Below are 23,113 nucleotides of genomic sequence, written 5' to 3'. Positions count from 1 at the left end.
TTCATCTTTACAAGTTCACACATTAGAGCTTGAATTAAATTTGAATTGCGCATGATTCACTTGAGAGTATGCTTTCAACATGATTTTTTTTCATATAGGACTCAAATTCGAAACGTCGGGGTAAGGCTTCACAAATTTATTTTCTCTGTCTCTTTTTCAATCTTTTAAATAAACAAAACACGACCAAAAAAACTAAAATAAAAACAGAGAATGACACTTTCACTTTATTGTATCACCAGTATTCATATGATATAGTACAGTGAACACATGACTAAAGCCTTCACAAATACAACAACACAAGCTAAAAAAGAAGCTAAAGGCAAAATCACCCATAATCCTTCTCCTCCAGCACCACCTAGTACTACAAATTGTTTTTCTATTCAGCTATAGGAGCTAATAGCTTCAGCATTTAGTAATAATCAATCAATTTTCTGGCCCAGAAATCACTGTGTTGTCCTCTGTGTTAAAGAAGAGAACAGAAGAGAAGAAGTGTAGCTGGAGCTCTAGCTAAGCTTTATTTTTTTTGGCATTCCAAGGACTTGAGAGAGTAAAGAAAACGACCCAGTTGAAGATTTTTTTCAGATCTCTTGCTTAACTGGTAAAATTCTGCTTTCTTGATTTTTTGTTGTTCTGTAATGTGGGTGTCGTTTTTTTTTGGGTTTTTTCTTTCTGCTATTCTTAGCATTTTTGTGTCTCTGTTTTGGGGAAAAAAAATTCCCAGAAATTTTTAGTCTGTGGGTTCAGAGTGGCCACGTTGAATTCTTTTTCACCCATAGCTGAAGCTAGATCTGCCCATGGTTCTTGCTTGTATATTTCCATGTTGATGAGTGTTTAAAAAAACAGTGAAATGTGATGGGGGTTCTTAGAAGTTGATTGTCACTCACTTTGGGATTTAAGGTTTTATATTTTGAGCTTGTTGAGGGTTATTTCACACTGTTATTAATGGAACTTGTGGAAATTATGGAGTGTTGAGGTGATTGTAAATATTATATTTGCCTAATTGGGTGTTTTTGTATCACATCATGCATGTATCTTAATAAAGTGCCTTTGTTACTTACCATATCTGAAAATTTTATAGTGACTAATGGAGATTGTGTTAGTGAAAAATGACCTTTGTTATAGTGACTGTTTAATGAGATGTAGTTTCTTTGATGTGTTTGCATACTTGTCATCAAAATGGTCTTAGTAGATTTGATTAGTGGTATAGTAATGTGTGGGAAGATGGTACTGATTTTTTGCACTTCTGCAGAGTTTTCTTCTGGGGATGTACTTGTGATGATACATATAGTATTTGAAGATGGAAAGGATACCTGAAGTTAGAGAATCAACTAGGCAGTTCCCTATAGGGGCTAAGGTGGCACATACTTTCTCAACCTCCAAGAAGGAGGTCGGTATTAGAGGCTTTCGAGATTTTGACTTGGCTGTTCCAATACAAACATGGAAAGGAAAGACCTCCTATCAGGAGGAAGAAGAACTCATGGTCGATGCTGGTACAATCAAGCGTAGTGATGATTCACTTGAAGATAGTGGCTCTACATCATTTCATGGGGCGAGTCATCCTCCGGAACCTGTTGATACAGACCTAATGAGACCAGTGTATGTACCAATTGGTCAGAAGAAAGGAGATGGGAAATGTCTGGTGAAAAACATATCTTTGAAGGGTCCTTTCTTGGACGATCTTTCAATCCGGATGCCAAATGTGAAACCATGCCCATCCCTTCTTTCACCGGCAGAGAGCTTGGTTGAAGAGCCAAATGATCTAGGTGTAATCTCTTCTCCATTTACAGTTCCTCGTCCTTCTCAAAACACAGAAACAAGTCTGCTTCCTGATTCCGAAGAGAAAGAATGTATTTGGGATGCATCACAGCCTCCAAGTGGAAATGTAAGTCCACTTAGTAGCATTGATAGTATTGGTGTTGTGAGATCTATGAGTATTGTCAACAGTTGCACAAGCACGTACAGGAGCGATGGGCTTATGAGTGATGGCATGCTTAGTGTGGACAGAAACTATGAGAGCACGAAAGGGAGCATTCAAGGGGATTCACTCGAAAGTGGTAAAACTAGCCTTAGCAGAGCAAGTGACAGTAGTGGACTTAGTGATGATAGTAATTGGAGTAACATCACTGGCAGTGCCAATAAGCCTCACAAAGGAAATGATCCTAGATGGAAGGCTATTCTCGCGATTCGGGCACGTGATGGTATATTAGGCATGAGCCACTTTAAGTTACTCAAAAGACTTGGTTGTGGAGACATTGGAAGTGTTTATCTTTCTGAGCTTAGCGGGACTCGCTGCTATTTTGCAATGAAAGTGATGGATAAGGCATCACTTGCAAGCAGGAAGAAATTGACCCGTGCTCAGACAGAAAGAGAAATCCTACAGTTATTAGACCATCCATTCTTGCCAACATTGTACACTCATTTTGAGACCGATCGCTTCTCCTGTTTGGTCATGGAATATTGTCCTGGAGGAGATCTGCATACTCTACGACAGCGACAACCTGGGAAGCATTTTTCAGAATATGCTGCAAGGTATGGAATTGTTATCCTTAGCTAGAATATACAACAGGTAGATAATCCTCTCCTTATAAAAGGCTTTCGCATGTAGTCCAAACGTAAACACAATAAACCTCTGGTCACTTTAACATTCCTTAATCCTTACATGGTATTAACTCTCTTTTCCTAAGTGAAACTCTTTATCTTCCACTAAATGCACCTTTACTGGCTAACAAAGGGCTATTTCTTTTCCCTTTCCTCTTTTTCTTGAGTGGGTTGGTGTTGGCGGAGAGAGGGTGTATTGGTGGAAGGAGATGATTTTGCCACAATGAATGTCACCCCTTTTCACTTATCCAAAAAAACAAAAAGATTGTTGCCCATTTTCTCTTACTCTGCAAATAGAGAATGCTGAATATCTGATAAAATCCTTGAACTATGTTTTATTAAGATGAAAAGTTATGTTGAAGCAGTGAATTAAGCTTCCAAAGAGCTCAGTTTGTTCACTGTCTTTTCTGTACTAGGTATAAATTTTGTCCCCGTTGTGTCCCTGCCTGGTTTTTCTTCAAATCTGTTGTGAGAATCTTAGAGCTTGCCTAGCTTGACATCAAAGTATGTGTCATTAAATTATATCCTTTATCATTATCACCTAGTTAATGTTACTTGAGATTTGTATTCAAAAGCTGAATAGACTTCATTGTGGTCTCCCTAAAATAAAGAGACTATTCGAGTTCACTCTGGTGTGAGGATCATAGAGCTTTAGTTTCTAGATTGGCACTAAAGAATTCAGGATTTTTTACCTTGCATTTATGTTTAAACTTTTGAGTTCTTTAATCAAACTTTAACTAACCCCCCCTTTTCTGCCACAGGTTTTATGCAGCAGAAGTTCTATTGGCACTTGAATATCTACATATGCTTGGTGTAGTGTACAGGGATTTAAAACCTGAAAATGTTCTTGTGCGTGACGATGGCCACATCATGCTTTCAGATTTTGACCTCTCCTTAAGATGTGCAGTTTCACCTACGCTTATAAGGACCTCATCTGATGATCCTTCAAAACGAGGAGCTGCATTTTGTGTGCAGCCAGCCTGTATTGAGCCCACAACTGTATGCATGCAACCAGCATGCTTCCTTCCCCGTTTATTTCCTCAAAAGAACAAGAAAAAAACACCTAAGCCTCGAGCTGATTCTGGGTTTCAAGCTAATTCAATGCCTGAGCTAGTTGCGGAACCTACTTCAGCACGGTCAATGTCATTTGTTGGGACTCATGAATATTTGGCCCCCGAGATTATCAAGGGAGAAGGCCATGGCAGTGCGGTTGACTGGTGGACATTTGGTATTTTCCTTCATGAACTACTATATGGAAAGACCCCTTTCAAGGGATCAGGAAACAGGGCAACTCTTTTCAATGTAGTTGGCCAGCAGCTTAGATTTCCAGATTCTCCTGCAACCAGTTATGCCAGCCGTGATCTGATACGTGGTTTGCTTGTTAAAGAGCCTCAAAACCGGCTTGGGGTGAAACGAGGAGCAACTGAGATCAAGCAGCATCCTTTCTTTGAAGGTGTTAATTGGGCTCTGATACGTTGCAGTACACCACCTGAAGTGCCAAGACCCATGGAGCCGGAGTACCCTGCAAAGTATGGGCAAGTGAACCCTGTTGGGGTTGACAATACCAGTAAAAAAGTGGTAGGGGCAGATGCGAAGTCTGGGGGTAAATATCTTGACTTTGAGTTCTTTTAGTTTTAGGATATAGGATTCTTGTATCAGTGCCATTAGTTGATCCTTCAGCAGTCAGCACTGCTTTCTTCTAGTTGTTATCATTTGTTCAATTGATGAACTTGCAATACACAAGAACTGGGAAAAACTCACTGGCCAATGTGGTTGTGTGAGAAAGGTGAAACAAAATGCCTTGTTATTTCCATGTCTTAGGAGCTAGCCAAGACTATAATGAAGAAGCAGTTGGCAATATAATACTCCCTCCGTACTTATTTACGTGACACTCTTTATCCGTACTTATTTACGTGACACTCTTTATATTTAGTGTTTCCAAATAAGGTACTAATAGTACACAAAACTTGCATTATTTTAATGCACTCTATCAAACGATCTCATAGATATATCTATTGCAACGATTATGTTCATCGGTATGATGTGTAGTTTTTTCTAATAGCAATAGTTATAACAATAACTACAACAACAATAACAACAATTATATCAAGTGTAATTTCGTAAGTGTAAATTGGAAAAGATAAATTATTTGCACCTTATCCTTATCTCGGTAGAGAGGTTATATTCGGAAGATCGTCCGCTCAAGTGTATCTATATCACTTCGCCTAAAATAATTAGGGGTTATTTGGTACGTGGGATGAGATAAGCAAAAATATTTTATGAGTTGGGATACTCCATGATTTATTTAATCCACTTTTTATATGGGATATTAATCCCATCATTTTAGTATAAATAATGAGATAAATTATTTCGAAATTAGCTAATATCTCAACTAAATATGAAATAAAGTTTATTTCAAATTTTATTTCAAAATTATTATTCTCATCCCATGTACCAAACGATTAGAAATCATTTTGATAAAAAAATTTCGTTATAGATAAAATCATTTATAATTTAAAACACCCGCACAATTATTACATGTACAGTAAAACCTCTATAAATTAATATAGGTGAGACCATAAAATTTTATTATTTTATAGAGATATTATTTAATCGATAAATTAAATTTATTAATTTAAAGAATGGTTTGATATCTAATGAAGGTTAATTTTGATTATATCAAAATCATTGTATCTTACTAATTTATGTATCGTATTTATTGATTTCACTTTAAAAAAATATTATACATATAGTACAACGAATACATCAAAATCATTGTATCTTACTAATTTATGTATCATATTCATTGAATTGTCACTATTGTGCAAACAAAAGAGCATGGATAACAAGTGTGCTTTTTGATGAATATATTTTTGGTTTGACCACAAAATGCATGGTAGACGAGTGTCCAACCCATAATAGAAATATTGAAGGACTACAAAATGTTGAATTGTTTTTCTTGCCACCCGACATGACATTCAAAATTCAACCTTGTGATGCCAGATAATAAGAGCTTTCAAGATGTATTATCGTAACAGATTTTATCAGAGGATATTAGAAGGCTATGAAATGGGACAAACTTATCCAACAAAGATTAATGCTTTGGATGCTATCAATTTTGCAATCCCTGCTTGGACAACAAGTGTTCAGCAAGAGACGATAGCAAATTATTTTTGACACTGTAAAATTCGTTCGGAGGATGAAATCTCAGAGAATTTGTGTAACATCTCGCAACTAGAAAGAGGTTAAAAATCTGGAAATAGCCATTTTTGGAAAGTACAAGGAAATCTGGAAAATTTTAAGTAAGTTAAAAGTGAGTTTTTGGTCAACTTCAAACGATCATAACTCTTATCTCAGGACGAGTTAGGTGTAGTTCCAAATAGGGTTGGAATGATCTTTCCAACGCCGCCAAGTTTGAGCGATTCCGAGTTCGGATGAGTGAGTTATGCCCTTTGGAAGTTGGGCTGTTGGATTAAGGAAATGTCCAACCCGGAAATTTTAAGGGGTATTTTAGTCTTTTCATTGCCCTATTATTTTAATTCGTTTTTAGGAGTTTAATATGGGTCAAATCAGATTTTAGTCAGTTTTAGAATTTGGGTTTTCACGCTAGGGCTAAGGAGAATGGAGAAGAAGAAGAAGCAAGAACGTTCAAGATTGTCAAAGTTTGGCTTGTGGAATTCGTCGGGAGTGATCCCTACAACGTATGCGAGATCACATAACGTCGGGTTAGTTCACCCACGCGCCAAGCATATTTAATTCAGTGATTTTCGTTCTAAAAAAGTTGGAATTTGATGTTCTTGAATTGTTTTCATTCTTGAACTTACATGTGATTGATAGGTTTTCTTGAGACGTTTTAGCAATTGTTAAGAGTTATTTCGAGTTAGATTCTAGTGTACATACGTTGGGTATCTGAATCTAAGAAATTATTGAGAAAGAGAATCTATTTAAAACGATTTAGGATTAGAAAATGAGTTGAAAAACTCGTCAAACGCACCTGGGGAGGGCCAGGCGCGACACACCCCCATAGCTCCAGGAGGTTGGGGGAGGCGCGCCTGCAGTGCGCCCAAAACAAGCCCCAGTAAGTTGGGGCCTGGCGCAGCGCGCCAAGGACGCGCCGGATCGGCGTTTTTCACCAGTTTTTCGTCGTTTAGCCTATTTAAGTTATTCTAAAATGTCCTAACACTTTCCATTGATTCTAACTACTCTAAATGACTTCTAAACACCTAGAAATCATCCATAAACATGAATCATAACCCTGAATCCATAAATTCAAATTCAAGGAAAGTCAAGAGTCAAGTCTAGAAAGTTTTCAGAGTCTTTTGCAAATGCTTTTAACCTTGTTTTAAGACTTAAAGTTCAAATTGAGTAAAAAGTAAGGAGAATAGATCGAAATTCAGTTCTTCAAAAAGTATATGGAGACTAAGTATTCCCAAAGAGATATTAATTGTTTTTCACATTTAAATAAGAACGGAAACTGAAATTTCCAAAGAGCCTTCGGGCTAGTTTTCAGAAAAAAGTAATAACTTTCTAAATGAAGTAAGAAAGGAAACTGAGATTTCTAAGATAGCCTTTGAGCTAAGTTTTTGAGCACTAAATCTCAAATCATAGAAGAAGTTTGTTTTTTAAAACATAAGAGCTAGTATATTTTAGAGTAGTATTGAGCACCGAATTGGGGGCGAGCACGAGTTCAGATAACTCACGTCTCCCTAAAACCATGTAGCCACCATGGGTAGACAAGGGCCATACTTTTTAGATGAACCATTTTCACAATAGACTAGTGGATCCACTTAGTAGTTCAGGTCTTATACCTCTAGCCGGGTATAAGATGCGCTGGCAACGTGAGGTAGATCGTTGTATCATCACTATAGCTCTTATGTGATGGTTGTCGGTTAGAGAAACTCCCATATAAGTTATTGTATTTTTATATATACCAGTTTATTGTATTTTTACATACATTTCAGAGTTGTTGTATCCTTGTATATACACAGAGTTGACATCATGTTTTTAAACAACTTTTCTTTATAATGCACTTGTTTTAAACTGTTTTATATTGAAATGAGTTCAGTAAGTATTCATGAGTTAAGAAAAGTCAAGGTAAATTTTCTTTCAGATTCCCTTTCAAGCATATGTTTGTTAGTATTCCAACTCGCATACTCGTACATTCAATGTACTGATGTCAGTTGGCTTGCATCTTATTATGATGCAGACACATGTAACTAGGATTGGCATCGGCGCATTGTTGATCCAGTGAGCAGTTCAGAGTTTGTTGGTGAGCCTCTTTGCATTCCAGAGGACTCTTTTTCATTGCTTCAGTTTTAGTAATAGTTCATTAGGATGTCGTGGGCCTGTCCCAATATCCATCTCAGTTGTTTAGAGGCTTCATAGACAGACAAACAAACAATTAGTTAGTTAATTCAGTTGTCTTTACTTTTCATTTCATACGTTAAAGACTTGAGTTTGCCTTAAAGGTCAGTTGAATGTTCCTTTATAACATTCTAGTTACTTCATAAATGTGTATGTGATGAGTTAAGTCTTCTGCTGAGTTAGTATGCCAGGTCAAGGGTTCGCTTGAGTTCAGTAATGGTCTTTGAGTGCCAATCTCGTCCAGGGTGTAGGCTTGGGGCGTGACAATTTGAATGAACCCACTTGTGAAAACGTCATTTATAAACTTGAGGTCGTGATTAATGATCTCGGCTACCATGATAAAATGGATGTCAATAACCTGTTGGATTATCCGGGTGAAAGTGATACATGTTCAAAGGTCCAGAGCTTAGAAATTATTGTGGATACCATCGGAAAAAGCAATGTTGATGATGAAGTTGAAGATGATATTATACCTTTGGAACCAGATACGCGTAAGGAAACACTTATCACATCTAGAACTCTTCACAATTTTATGGTGTTGTTCAAACAGACAACACCAGAGCTCTTGGATGCAATAAGAAAAGTTAGAGAAGAACTTTAACTAAATTTCAATTTTAAGAAAAAACAGAACATAATAGAATCATATTTCACTAAATTGTCTTAGATATATTTGTACTTTCAAAGATTTATTAATTTATGATATTAATGGGACCATATATTTATACAGGGGTCTTCTGGAAATATATTATCTTATTATCTTATCGAAATTTGTGATTTTTTCCATTGGCCCAAGTCGGGACCGGAGAAAAATATTACTTTAGAGAGATTATTAATGAACAACTTTCACATATATCAAACATAAAATCATATTTGTATGTTATAGTTATAGTTTGCATAATTGCGCTCCATATTTTATGTTTGCTATGGAGCTTTTGATTTGCATAATTCGCTAGAAACATCCAGTTTTATACAAATTGTTCAGTTTTGTATAAAGTCATTTATACATCGTAATTTGTATATTAAGATCTATATTTGTATAATTATAAGTGTACAGGACAAAAATATATGCATTTGTATTTGTATATACACTTTTCTCTCGTTTTATACAAACACAAACACATTTTATATCGAAATGTATAAAAAGACTAATTATATACCGAAAATGGCTAATCGTATACCGAATCAGATGGCAAAAAGGGATGCTTGCTGCGAATTACAATTAAAATAAACTATGGCTATAACATTTAATTTGAATTAATAGTTTGTTATTTCATACAATTTCCCATTATTAATTTACCGAGTATTAATTTATAGAGATTTTATTGTATATACAAATTTAAATAATCATTCAGTACATAAAGTAATATATAAATTTTGAGAAAATTCCCAAAATAGTCCCTCATCTTTGGGTTAAGACTCAAAGTATTATTGAGTTTTCACATGAAACACTAATAGTCCCTTATGTCTGCAATATTGGTGCACTTTTGGTCCTCCCCTAAACTTTTGCCTATTTTTTAATATTAATTTTGTCCACAATTTTATGTAAGGAATGTTCAATCGTCTTATTATATATTTAGTAGAAATAATAACTCTATGTGAGAGAAGGTGAGAAGAAGAACATTTGTTTTGTTCAGTAGAAAGATTATTGCAGCTAAACGAAGAACATCTTAACATATGACGTTGCAAGAAAAGAAAAAATTGTACTATTGCGCGTGAAATCGTCTCGACTTTACCTGTGATACGATCAATACTAAACAAAACAATGTGTTTTTCTTCTCACATACTCTCACAAAGAGTTATTATTTCTACTAAATATATAAAATGACAATTGAAAATTTCATACATAAATTATGGATAAAATTAAAATATTGGAGGAGGACCAAAAGTGCACAAATATTTTAAACATGAGGGACTATTAATGCTCCATATGAAAACTCAAGAATGACTTTGGGTCTTGACAAAAAAACAAGGGACTATTTTGAGCCTTTTCTCTGTAAATTTTCTTACAATTAATCCCCAAATTAACACTGTACCCTAAAACTTCCGACGACGTCGACCACCAAACCCTCCGGCGAACTCTCCGGCGTGGTCTTTCTTTCCAACTGAACCAACGGGCTGTCGTTGGAATTTGTTCGCTGCTCCTTCCTTTTCCCTTCTCTGGTGATTTTCTCTCCTTTTAAAAATATGGTGCTTTCAATTTTCTCTTTCTAGCATTTGCATTTATTGAGTAAGAGAGTGAAGTATTTATCCTTCAGTTTTGTTTAGAGGATCGTTAACATTTATGTAAGATTATAATATTTGTGTTTGAAATCACTAAGAGCTGGCACAATCCTATCTTACTGCTTTGAAGAAGGACGATTTAAGCATTTGGAGTGAATATTGAATAGCTAATTGTTAGTGCTATATGCATCTGGACTGAAGTTATTAAGAAATTGTCAGATTGAGTTTTAATTTTAGTCTGGCTTACTGATGTAGAAGTATTCAGAACTATCCGGTAATTTGCTAACTGAGTTTGAAATATTGAGAAGGAAAGGCATTTTCTTTGCTTAGTTGATCCCTAAATCTATTCTTATCTATTAGCTTGACAATAGTATTAACTTGATCAAATCAAACTCTAGTTTAAGCTTGTTTATACTACTGATATGACTTATTTTTATGTAATCAAATCTGATACATAATGATATTTTGATGGTTTTGTAGGTAAAGCAAATGAACAGGGGTAGAAACCGGTGAAGACCTTACTAAAGAATATTGGTTGATCGTTGGCAAGACCTTTCATTTTTTATTTTTTTTTAAATTTTGTTTCATTTTTTGGCCCCTGTTATTTTTCTCTCTACCTTTTCTTCTTCTTTTCCTCTTTCCAATCTATAACTTGGAGTTACTAGTCAATAAAAAGGAGCCTCACCGGCGACGGATCACCACCGTCCGCCTATGGAACACCTTCTCCGGAGTAATTTGGTGACCAACGATAACAACAATCCTCAAGCTATCTTACAAGCTCTCTCTCTGATCTCCAACCCTTCCACCTCTGACTCCACACTTTCATCCATTGCCAAAGTCTTAATCATCTCTCTGAAATGCTCTAACCCTAATTCTAATTCGCATCATTTTATCCACCATCACATTCTCCGCCTCTTTTCTCTTCTTTTAAATCGCTGTCCACACCTCCACCATAACCTCATCTCTGCCATCCGTGAATTCTCTCTCCTCCCTTCAACCTCCACGAGATTACTTGTTGATGCCCTCACATGTCTCTCCATCTCAGATAGTAACGTTAATGATGAATCAACATTCCTCTCTCTTGTTTTTCGTCCTTGTGTTTCTGTTCGTCATTGGTTACTTTTAAATGTGAGTAAATTTGACATACGGTCGTCAGTTTTGCTTACGGTTCTGCTAGGATTTACGAAGGACCCCTACCCGTGTATTCGAAATGTTGCTTTGAGTGGATTAGCTGATTTGTGTAAGTGCATTGTTGTGGAAGATGAAAGTCTCATAAAAGGTTGCTATTTTCGAGCTGTTGAGCTTCTGTTTGATTCTGAGGACTTGGTACGATGTTCTGCAGTTCATGCGGTAAGATTTCCAAGTGCTAAATAAGTCCGATGTTTACATGTTACCTCTTGAAATGTATGTATTATTTGTATGTCAGTAAGGTAAAGAGAACCAATAGTGTTAAAGAATCCAAATTGTTTACTGTTGGCATGAAACATGTGTAAATGGAGTGAAATGGATATTGAAGACTTATATGACCGAAGCAAGTAAGTTTCGATAGCGGCATAATAGTAGCAGTAGTTGTATTTAAGTGCTACTAACCTGATAAAAATAATAATGTAATTGTTCTTATTACTTTAGGTTATGATGAGGCTATTGCTTTTTTCTATTTTATTTTTGATAAAGTATGATGAGGATTTCACTAGAAAGAGGTTATTTTGTGATTGAATATGAATTGTTCTTGGCCATTTTCAGTGGAACTTAACTATATATTCTTCTTGGGTTAATTTTGTTGCATTTCTGAATTTTGGTCGTGTGTAGGAACTAGAAAAAAGTAAGTGTTGTCAAGTGCTGGTTATCTTTTGTGCTAGAAATAAGTTGAGAAGGTAAAGTTATTAGTTTTCGACAACTTATCTCTGATTTATAAAGTTTTTTTGACCAAAGACTGTTGTGGGTTTTGCACTGATGAAGACCTGTTAGCATATAGTTTAAGCAAATGGTATGAATTATACTATTTTAATATTCTGCAATTATACGTTGAGGGTTGATTTTTTGGTGTAAGGTTCTTCCTTTAGTTTTGGGGGGGTGGTTGGGTGAGACGGTTATCTCTTGGATTAGAATTTCCTTTTTAAATCTGTGGCTTGAGAAATTAGGTAAAGCTCTTCTCATGCTCTAAGAGGTTGTTTGGTTTAGACACTGGGTATACAAGGATTAGTAATGTAGCGATTGCAATGCAGAGATTAGTAATGCAAAGGATATAATGTACAAATTTATTTAATTTTTGGAGGCTTAATTTGATATATTGCAATATAGTATTTTATAATTTAAATGTGTTTTCTTTGAAGACAATAAAAGTTGAATATTTTTTAATCCGTACACTACTATTACAAATACCTGCATTCTTATTCCATTTTCTGTGCCGGATAAAATGATATATAGATTCCCACATGACTAATGCAAGTATGATTAAGGAGAAAAACAAAAGTAGCAAATCAAACATTGTATTAATAATGCTGGATTTCATGTGGAGATTAGATCTCCTCTCTAGTGCAACCAAACAACCCATACAGGTTTCTTGCTGAAATAAATGTTGTTGTTTTAAGAACACAGGGTTGCTGTCCAACCGGTTCATTTTTGTGGATGTTTAATCGTACAAAATGCTGCATTAAATTTTCTCTGCTATAGGAAAATTATAGATCAAAGATTTTCATTTTCCTGCTTAGAGGACATTTATAATCAATGACTAATTCATTTTACTCCTGTTGCTGATCCAGGTTAGTGCATGCGGGCAGTTGATTGTGGCTAAACAAGAAAGTAAAGGGGACTGGTCTGATGCATTATTTCTGCAGGTTTTTTCTTCTTCTCCTTATCTGCCTAATTGGGTTTCACATGAAAGTCATCTCTGTTAATATCTCACCCTTGCTTTCCTGCGGTTGAAAATGGGTATATGGTATTTACTTACATGGAAGAAAAGAAGGAAATCAGGAAGTGAAATTAATGATTTTTTTGATGCTTCTAGAGGTAGATGGCACCCAAATCGGGCCGCTGTAGAACAATCTACAAAATTTTACAAGCTTAATATTCGTAATGAGTCATTTGCATTTGCTGAATTAGGTTCTGGATGGGAGATCAGAAGAAACCATTGGAGATACTTCTCATATTAATTTAACAACAATGTTGCCATGAGGTGTCTGAGTCTTGGCATGAACATCTTGTGAATCATAATTGTTTGAAACCGAATTAGCCAGCATGTACTCTCTCTCTCCCTTCTCATTTTTAGAATTTGTTTCAACTATACCTGGTAATTGCTTCAAATGTTTTAGAATAAGATGTTTAAAATAATGTTTTGATTTTGTTTTCGTGCAATGGCCATATAAACTATAATGCAAGATATCTTTTTGACTAACCTTTCTCATTATACATGATATGCTTGCAGCTATGTTCAATGGTGAGAGATATGAGTGTCAAAGTCAGGGTTGAAGCTTTTAATGCCCTTGGGAAGATTGAAACTGTTTCTGAATATATTCTCTTACAAACGCTATCTAAGAAAGCTTCATCTATAACAAAAGAAATGAATTTTCCTGGCCAGTACTCTGAGACATTGTTCAGGATACCAGCAGAGAGCGCTGTTCTTGCTTTTCTACATGGACTAGAGGATGAATTTGATGTGGTAACGATTTCTTTGTTTGCCAAGTTTTGAGAGTCAATTATTATTTCTCCTTCTCTAATTTAAGAAACTTTTCAATAAGGAATATGCCATTATAACTCCCTTTTGTTTAATTGAAGGTAAGAGTATCTGCTTGCCGTGCTTTGCAATCGTTAGCAATCCATTCTACTGGTTTTTCTAATATGGTTGTGAACTTGTTGATGGGCATACTTAATGATGATTCAATGGCTGTAAAATTGCAAGCTTTAGATACTTTGCATCATATGACAATGTTTCGCCTTCTAAAGGTTCAACAACCACATCTGCACATGGTAAATCTTTGATTCATCTAGAGGCCTTTGTTTGATTTTTTCTTGTTGAGAGACACAGGCCTGTGTGATTACTTTGTCTGCACCTCGTTCAAATCTTACACCTGGACCATATCTTGCTATATTGCTGCATTTAGTGCTTGTTTGCCAGCTTGATCCAACATGGTGCATCTTATTAATTGTTGTTGGGATAAACTGGTTAAAGTTCCATCTTCTCATCTTGATCATTGCTTGCGCGAAGGAAGAAGCTAATCAATCAGAATTGAGACAGGGAGGAGAGGCGAAAGAGAGATTTTCGATCCTGCAAGCAGCAAGCAACAACGGCTTTTCCGCCGTTGCGCGCTAGCTTGTAGTTTAGGGGTATAGTAGGGATGCCCCTTTCTCAAACTTTTCTATAATAGAAGGTAAGCTTAGAATGACACCATGTCTGTTCCAGTTTCATTGACCCGATGTGGAATTCCCAAGATCATACCTGCGGTATTACGAAAACACGTAAGGGCAAAGCCTGATCATGGTGATTATTTGGTCAGGATATATCTATCTTGGTTTGGATTATCAAAATAGATTGCGGTGTCTCCTAAAGTGAAGAAAGCCATGGACAAAGGAAATCTCTGACACAGATTTAGGCTTCTCCGATTGAGAAAATCCCGACAATTACTTTTATAGTAGCTGCGAGCGTAAGATCAAAGGCAGTTCCAAAAAGGAGTTACCTATTTCCAGCTTGAAAAAGTAAAGTCTCAGTGCCAGTTGTAAGGTTAGGAAAGCCAGTTTACTTCGCATGCTGGTTAAGTTTTGATCTATCCCTTTCTTCATTTTGCTGTGCCCCTTTAGAGATTGGGAATTTTATGCTTTTCTCTTTTTAATTCAACTGCTATAGCTACTTAATAAGGAAAACGTTGACTACTGTAGTGTTGAAATATGTTATATTGTATTTGCTTCTACTTATAAGGAAAACATTGACTATTGTAGTGTCGAAATATGTTAGATTGTTTTTGCTTCTGCACATTTGAAAGGAAAGTCCATTGAAATTTCCTCTTAAACTTTTATTTTTTATCTTGCAGTTTCTTGGGATTCTACTAGATAGTCACAGCTTGATAAGATGTAGAGCGAGGAAGGTACTAAAACTGACAGAACTGCCGAGCTTGGGTATGTTCAAAATGTGTGTTGATGGACTTATAAGAGATTTGGAATTGTATCCGCAGGTATGTTGCAGAAAGATTGTTTCACATTGCTATTCACTGAGCAGTTAAATCCAGAAACATGGTTAGGGTGCCAATTGTGATTGCCATTCAAGATGAAGTTCGAAATTCTCAAAGGAATAGCAACCCATTTTACTCTTTAAATTAACTCCCGCCAGAATTTTCCAATTTTTGGTAGCCCATGTTTTGATTTTCCATTTGCTAGGAGCAGCATTTTTGGAATCTCGCTAAAGCACCCAATTAATATCTATGTAGGGTGGATCTAGAGGGTCGGTCATGGGTTCACGCAAACACAATAGCTTACAAACTTTGCCTGAACCCTATATATATATTTAGAAATGCACTGAATTTCTAAGAATAGTTGACCTGAACACAATTATTATTGTAGTATCAACTTGAGGTCGTTATGTGAACTCATAAGCTTCAAATTTTGTATCCGCCTCTAAGTCTCTATGCAGGTACCCAATCCTAGACTTAATGGAGCTTGTCTGATTCTGAATCTAACACACATGAGCGGTAACTCAACTTCATACAACCTTGAACCTCTCTTCCTTCTGTGACCTTCTCTACAAATTTAATGATTTTATTACAATAGTCTCGTTATCCCAGGTTTTCCCTATTTATTGAACGGTCATTGCAGATCATTTCCTTCATTTTACAGACATTACTCTTATATACCTTCCAAATAAATGAAATTTTGGAAGTCAAAACAGGAATACATCTTATAGATATTCTTCCACCTTTGGCAAATACTACCTCTCCCTTTAGATGCCCGCTTCATATAGTTGCAACAATCACGCCTCAATCCCATACAAGTATGGGTTGGCCAAATGATTCCTCATTGACCATGTTTCCTCGTTTAAATTCATCCAAGGCCAACACTATAAAAAAGACAACCCGGTGTATGAAGCATCTCGCATTCACGCTGGGTTTTGGGAAAGGCCGCACCTCAAAAGGGTTTTAATGTAGGGAACATACCTTGACTCAAACATCAGTGGCTAGCTCCCAACTTGAGTTGGTAACCTATAGGTAACATGGAGACAACTTTGCGTGATCCAAGTTGACCACTTGGCATAAAGAGTGGGAGGAACAAAGAGAAAACGTTAAAATTTGCAAGATTTCTTATAATGGTTTTTTACTTTTTCCTTATTCTTTGTTTTTCTTTCTTCTTCTTCTTCTTCTTCTTCACGAATCAGGATTTACTGCACCACCACTTCCGATGCCACCATCTCCACCACAACTCCACCCATTCTTCATAACTACAGCCCCCTCTTGTGCTTCACAATAAGTTCACATGTATATACTAAAATTCATTCAAAATAGAGATAGCCGCCTTCCTCCATCTCCCACCTTCAATCTGATTAAACAGATTCCATAGGAACCACCACAAATAATACTCCCCTTTGTAAAATCATTTCCTTGATTCAAATTCAATTCCAAGAACGATACCCATCAAAACTATACTAAAGAGTACCTAGATACAAAATACTATCCCTAAAAGTTAAAGAAGCACATCTAATTGTCGCAAAATTTCACAATTTACAGAAGTCGTACTCTATATCTTCTTCAAATTGAAAGAATCAAACCCAACACCCTTTCAACAGAAGAATAGTCATCTCATTTTTTAAAAGAGGGGGAGATCTGAGGGAGAAGGAGCCAAGAAGGGTGGCTGTTGGTAGTGTTGGGGTCAAATGAATGGCTATGATGTTTTAGTGATGGAGAAAAGGGCAAAGGAAGGTGGTTGTGGGATGGTGGGGGTGCACAACAAGGAAGAAGGGTAGACAACTGGTTCTCAGATGCCTTTTGTGCAATTTGACAGGAGAAACAAACAACCACCTTTTCTTGCATTATTACTTTACAAAGCAAGTCTGGAATTTATTCCTTAGCATTTCAAATCTGAATTGGACAATGCCAGAACATACATCCGAGTTGTTAAAGAGTGGATAAGGAGAGGAGGCAGCAAGAGTCAGAGGAGATGGTGGAGGTTAATACCATCATGTATATGGTGGTCAGTTTGGAAGGAAAGGAATGGTAGATGTTTTGAAAATAGATCCAATTCCATTCACAAGGTCAAATGGAACTGTATAGTATCCTTACTTTTTTGGTGTAAACAGTTGCGTATAGTAGATACAGACCAGATTGTAGATTTGATAGGAAGCTTGTAACTGACACTTTTTGGTGGTGACCGGCATGCCCTTAATGCTGAAGAATACAATCTTACCAGTTTCAAAAAAGAAGAAGAAATAATATGGGGTTAAGTGAGAGAGATTAGCAGAAGGAGGAGGGGGAATTGACACGTAAAGTTATCTTGGGTGAAGTCAAATAGTAAGAAAACAATGTTCTCGATAGCATTCCCACATACTTCATGTCACCGTACACTATGCCTAGTTCAGTGATGAAGCAGATATACAAACTAAGGTTTCTTATGGGATGGTAATTGTCAGACTCACAAGTTTTCACTGGTAAAGTGGATCAAGGTCACAAAGCCAAAAGCACAAAGAGGCATTGGAATCAGAAATTTGAGACTACACAACAAGAGCTTGCTAATGAAATGGCTATGGAGATATGGTCATGAAGATACAACAATTTGGAGGACTGTAATTGATGCCAAGTTTAGAACCCACAGCCAGTGATGTTCATGGAGTTGGCCTTTGGATGCATATTAGTAGCCACCAAATAGACTTCTTCAAGAATATCTCGTATTAAGTTGATCCTCTGAGTGGCCTTGGAAGCATGTCTGGAAGATCAAAACACCTCCAAAGGTCACCTGTTTCACTTGAATTGCTTTGAATGAAGCAACTTTAACCCAAGACAGTCTCAATAGAAGAAACATTGCATTAGTCAACAGATGCTATATGTGCCTACATGATTTAGAGAGTGTCAACCATTTGCTTTTGCATTGCCCACTAGTAAAATTAACGCGGAAATTTAATATCACAGAATTTATAAAATAATACTTACAATTTATCAGTCATTAAAACTAAAACACTATATTATCTTACATACAAGATTACGTGGTAACGGACATTAATAATGTAAAGAAAAATAATAATTATAACATCTTATCATTTATCCTTCAATCAATCATCTTTAATTTAATTTTATAATTTATCCTTTTGCCTCTAGGAAGTGTTACTATTTGATATTTTAGGGAAATTAGATGAACATCAACATGAGATATTAAATTTTCTAATAAATAAATAATCATTTTATGTACTAACAAATACTTATAACAATAACTTTGCAGAAACATAAACAACAAAGTTTAAAACATGTACTAAAAAACAACAATTAATAGCATAAGCATAAATAAATGACTGTAAAAAAAATATACCAGGATCTATAACAATACAATGAAATAGAAAAGAAAAAATTGAGCCCACTGAATGCAGAGCGTCTCCTTAAGGAAATTATTCCTCTCTAATACCTGAGGTTCAAAGGAAAAGATCCTCTCAAGATGGAACGATTTATCCACAAGTATATTGATACAAAAACAATGGTGTCAGTGAGCCACTCAATAGGAGCAAAGTGCTCGAATATTTAAATGTGCAGAAAAAGAAGTAGTAGTTCAGAATTTTCGTTGTTTTAAAATGAGAGGAAATCCCTCTATTTATAGACAACAAATGATAGTGTGAACAAATGCTTATTGTGCCTTATCGGAAATGTCACAACTCTTTGGAAAAGTTACAACCCTTCGGAAAGGTCAGAACCTTTCATAAAAGTCGCAATTTTTCATAAAAGCTGCAACTCTTCATAAAAGTCGCAACTCTTCATAAAAGTCACAATTTTTCATTAAAGTCACATCTTTTCATAAAGGGGATGACTATTTTTGGGTAACTCTTCATAAAAGTCGCAACTCTTCGTAAAAGTCATAACTTTTCATAAAAGTCATAACTTTTCATAAAAGTCACATCTTTTCATGAAAGGGGAAGGCTATTTTTGGAAATAAATAAATTTGAAAGAAAATTCTAGCTTGTGGTGGCGCCATGTAGGCGGGCCTAGGGTTCTCTTTTATATAAATATATCATTTGCAGCGGATATCTGGAACTTTCTTCTGTCTATTTCTGGTCTACAGTGGGTGACTCTACATTCTATCAAGGATGCATTCACTTGTTGAGTCTTTTTTGGAGAGCTGAGAAATCCATCAGGAAGATCCGTAGAATGATTCTAGCAGTAAAACTTTGGTATGTACGGAATGAAAGGAAGCGCAGGTGCTGCTTATGGGATTTCAACTTCAATTCAGTCAGTAAAATCTAGATGTCAAGTTCATTTGTTCAGTTGGTTCTCAGCTCCCTTGTAAATAGTGTTTGGACAGTTTTTTGGACTTTGTTAGTTCCTTGGTTTTAGTTTAGACATTATTGTGTAATGGAGCAGAGCTAACCAACTTTTGTATCTTCTTGCTCACATAACATCTTCCTGATGCTTTTTCAATGACAACTCTTTACTTCTTCAAAAAAAAGATGGAAAATAAGAAAAATATAAATAAAAAGGAATATGATCAAGCAATGATTGGTATGTGTTAACACCTTCATTAACATTGGGATTGGTTGAGAAATTGGGTAATAATATCACTTGAAACTGGTTTGGGGGAATACAAGGACCCTCACGAAGTTCCAGTATCTCTTTGGAAAAAAGGGTTCTACTTGGAGGGGATATGTACCATTTCTTCTATATTTATGCATAATTTTTTTAGGATAAGCAGATTTGTTTTTTGAAATCCCAATTTGGGGATTTCATTTATGATATTTTCTTTTCATTTTTAGTAGATAGTTCATATGAAAGCGAGGATACAATTGTTATTAGTTATTGTTATGAATTTGCTGTTTTTTCTAAAATTTTAAAATCATTTTCAGGATGAAGCTGAAGTTTTTTCTGCCTTATTCATGATTGGTCAAAACCACGGAGAGTTTTTAGTCAGACTGATTAATGAAGCTTCCCAAATGGTAAGTACTGATCCCTGTATCGTCCAGTACATTAGCTCTTTTTTTCAACATCTAGTACATTAGCCCAATTGATGGTTTTATGGACATTTCCATTGATTAGTATGCTGAGCTTCTTTATGGGTTTAAGATGTTATGAGTTCTATATATTAGCCTTTTCAACTAATTGAAAATTCTCTTTTTATTTCATTTATAGTATATGGTTTTTGGTCAAAATTTCTCCTACCCTGATCTAGACACATGGTTAGTTTCTCTTTTGCCAGATTTTAAAAATAAGTAATCATGTTGAACATGAGCATTTATATTTGTTTACTTTAGCAGTTCAGATTCTAAAAATCGACATCGACATTTCTAGCTTTATATAATAGTATCTCCCTGTGCCGTCAGCTCATATCTTTCACTTTGTGAGTATTTCATTTAATTTGACACCATTATATCTTCTATGTAGGATACACGTAACTAACAAAAGTGAAAAGTAAGTAGGGTTCTTTGGTAGGAGGAGTCTCATGCATCACCTTATCATATCACAATACATGTGTCAAGGTGAACAACTTATTTTGGGTGGTGAGAAATGTGCAATAGGTCATTTTAAAGGCCAGCATCTTAGACATTTTAACTGCACGTGTAAGGAAATCGAAGAGCTTAGATATTTTTGTCCTGCATGGCTTTTCCAGTCAAAATTTAGGCTTTCTTTCTGGTGTTGTGAAATTTTGAAAATGCCCAATGTTAATCTCCTTGTTCTTTATATTTTGAAAATTTCACTTATACAAGTTTTTCTGTCACCATCTAATGTATGCACAGATAGAGCCCTCTTCTGGAGGCAAGTTGGGTTATGACAATGTGAGGAAAGCTTCATATCTAGTGTTAGCCACCTCTGCTCCAGTCTCAATGAAGCAGCAAACTTGCAGCATTCCACCAAGAATGTTCTCTTATGCAGTCACACTATTAGGGAGAATCTCTCGCAGTTTTGCAGATATAGTTGACCAGAGAACACTTTTGGCTTATCTTTCTTGTTGCAGTAGATTCACATTTGTTTCTGCATCAGAGTTTTTTAAAATGGAAGAGCATCGTCTGTTACCTCATCAGAACAATAAAATGGAAGAGCATCTGGAGGAAGGTGATGTGCAATTGACACAAAGACGTGAAATCTCTGAATACGACATTTGGAGGAAATTACAGCTGAAGGAAGGGGAAAGCTCGCTTTTGGACTTCCAGGTTGAGCATAATAAAGAGAGAAATTGTGTGAATATCATCCTTCAGGTGGTAATAGACATTTGGCCATCACTGAAACTTGGATTGATCAATGAAGTAGCTTGCACACTGAGGTTGCAATTCTCTAGTAGTAATATGACCACCCTTGAATACAACTGTTATTTTTTTTTTCATTTTATTATTTTGAGTACTTGCAGGAAATCCTATAATAGTTTATAGACATAGTTGACTTCTTCTGCAATGATTGGTCATCTTTTCGGACATATCTTGCTTGTTGTCAGTTGTAATTTTTAGGTATATTCCAGTCAAGTTATCAAATACTATATCTGTTGCTAATGTTACTCAACCGTATGGTTTATGCAGGAGTTTGAAGGCAGAATTGGGAACGAGATCAAATCACAATCATAGGGGTGAGTTAGTGTTTGCTTTGCAATATATAGATGCCTTGGAACAACTTGGATACTTATGGCATCACTTGGTGTTTTCCAAGGAGTTCTACTTCCATGAATGGGGGAAATTGGAGTGTTCTTTGAAAAAACTGGACAGATGCCTGAGGGACATGAGATATAAGTTAGTAGGTTTAACCAAAGAGGACAATTTTCTTATCTTAGAGTTAATAATTGCAAACGGTATACTGACGCTTTGTAATATAGAAGCTTGTGCGAATAAGACTACTCTAAAGAAGTTGCATTCTGTCATGTCTTGTATTGAGCATATTTGTGGAGAAGGATCCACTGAATCATCCAATTTTGTGGTTGAAGTTCAGAAGTCATTGAGTGAGATTGACACCACTAGTAGTTCAATCTTGGACAATCCATATCTCCTTCTGAAGTCTCTTGAGCATTTCACTCCAAGAAAGGTAGTTTCGTCGGGGAATCTCAAATATATGGAAGCTGAACTGCATTTTCAAGGCAGTGAATTTCAAAATCCTCTTCCTTTCATCTCTGGGCTGCCTGTTGGTTTATCTTTAGACATCAAACTCCATGATATCTCGAGCGAGAGTAGGTTGTGGATAAAAATGAGCTGTGAAGAGAAACTAACTCAATTTGTTTTCCTGGATTTGCATGAGATTGAAGGAGACGATGAAGTGAGGAAATTCACATTTGTTGCACCCTTCTACCAAACCCCCAAGGCAAACGGTTTCTCATTGAAGATCTGTATTGTTCTAGAGTGCATATCTGACGGTGATCAGTTGTTCAGGGGCTGTGGAGGTCCTAAGCATGAAGTTGTCCATCTTTGTGAAGAAAAAGAAGTGTATTTTTCCGTTCGAGTTAGGTAACGGTGTTTCAATTGATCAAGTGTGATCCAAAGACAGCTATTTTTCTAAATTATGGTGCTCATTGTCAAATGCTGGTACAATCAGTTACTGGATTTATACAATTTTCTCCTTATCAAGTAGTAATGACCATGGACTACCCATAGTACCGAGAGTTGTAAGCGAGTAGAGTGATTAGTTCAATGTAAGCAGGTTGCAGAGCAGGAGTAGGAGTAGCAAGGCACATGGGCTAATATGCCAAGTGAAGTGCAGAACTTTAGAAATTGAACATGCTTAAACTGGTTTTCATTTTGATCATCTCGGTATCGAGTACATTGTTCTGAGTTTTAGCTATTAAAGGA

At 36.0% G+C, this 23,113-nt stretch overlaps 2 protein-coding genes and 1 pseudogene across 2 annotated transcripts; all 3 read left to right on the top strand.

Annotated features, from left to right (window-relative positions):
* The first annotated feature begins 244 nt into the window (after window positions 1-244).
* Window positions 245-4,480, top strand: LOC125820509 (serine/threonine-protein kinase D6PKL1). Its single transcript, XM_049499942.1, has 3 exons — window positions 245-598; window positions 1,250-2,529; window positions 3,360-4,480. The coding sequence occupies exons 2-3, from the start codon at window positions 1,298-1,300 to the stop codon at window positions 4,228-4,230; spliced, it is 2,103 nt and encodes a 700-aa protein (XP_049355899.1). The 5' UTR covers window positions 245-598; window positions 1,250-1,297; the 3' UTR covers window positions 4,231-4,480.
* Window positions 4,481-4,624: 144 nt separating this feature from the next.
* On the top strand, window positions 4,625-8,563 carry LOC125820251 (uncharacterized; annotated as a pseudogene).
* A 2,303-nt stretch (window positions 8,564-10,866) lies between these two features.
* LOC125820433 (protein SIEL) lies at window positions 10,867-22,775 on the top strand. Its single transcript, XM_049499873.1, has 8 exons — window positions 10,867-11,532; window positions 12,945-13,019; window positions 13,607-13,840; window positions 13,957-14,148; window positions 15,207-15,347; window positions 20,198-20,287; window positions 21,086-21,609; window positions 21,860-22,775. The coding sequence occupies exons 1-8, from the start codon at window positions 10,894-10,896 to the stop codon at window positions 22,773-22,775; spliced, it is 2,811 nt and encodes a 936-aa protein (XP_049355830.1). The 5' UTR covers window positions 10,867-10,893.
* The last annotated feature ends 338 nt before the right edge of the window (window positions 22,776-23,113 follow it).

Source organism: Solanum verrucosum, unplaced genomic scaffold (assembly GCF_900185275.1).
Source record: "Solanum verrucosum unplaced genomic scaffold, falcon-dt-bn FXZP01000020.1, whole genome shotgun sequence".
In the NCBI taxonomy this organism is placed as follows: Eukaryota; Viridiplantae; Streptophyta; class Magnoliopsida; order Solanales; family Solanaceae; genus Solanum; species Solanum verrucosum.
This window is presented reverse-complemented; position numbering and strand designations above follow the sequence as displayed.

What these genes read in the sequence shown, in the direction of transcription:
- LOC125820433 (XM_049499873.1), top strand. Translation starts at nt 10,894, where the DNA reads ATGGAACACCTTCTCCGGAGTAATTTGGTGACCAACGATAACAACAAT. An exon ending in CTGATGCATTATTTCTGCAG is followed by an intron (nt 13,020 to 13,606) that starts GTTTTTTCTTCT and finishes ATATGCTTGCAG; the next exon opens with CTATGTTCAATGGTGAGAGA. An exon ending in TAGAGGATGAATTTGATGTG is followed by an intron (nt 13,841 to 13,956) that starts GTAACGATTTCT and finishes GTTTAATTGAAG; the next exon opens with GTAAGAGTATCTGCTTGCCG.
- LOC125820509 (XM_049499942.1), top strand. Translation starts at nt 1,298, where the DNA reads ATGGAAAGGATACCTGAAGTTAGAGAATCAACTAGGCAGTTCCCTATA. An exon ending in TTTTCAGAATATGCTGCAAG is followed by an intron (nt 2,530 to 3,359) that starts GTATGGAATTGT and finishes TTTCTGCCACAG; the next exon opens with GTTTTATGCAGCAGAAGTTC.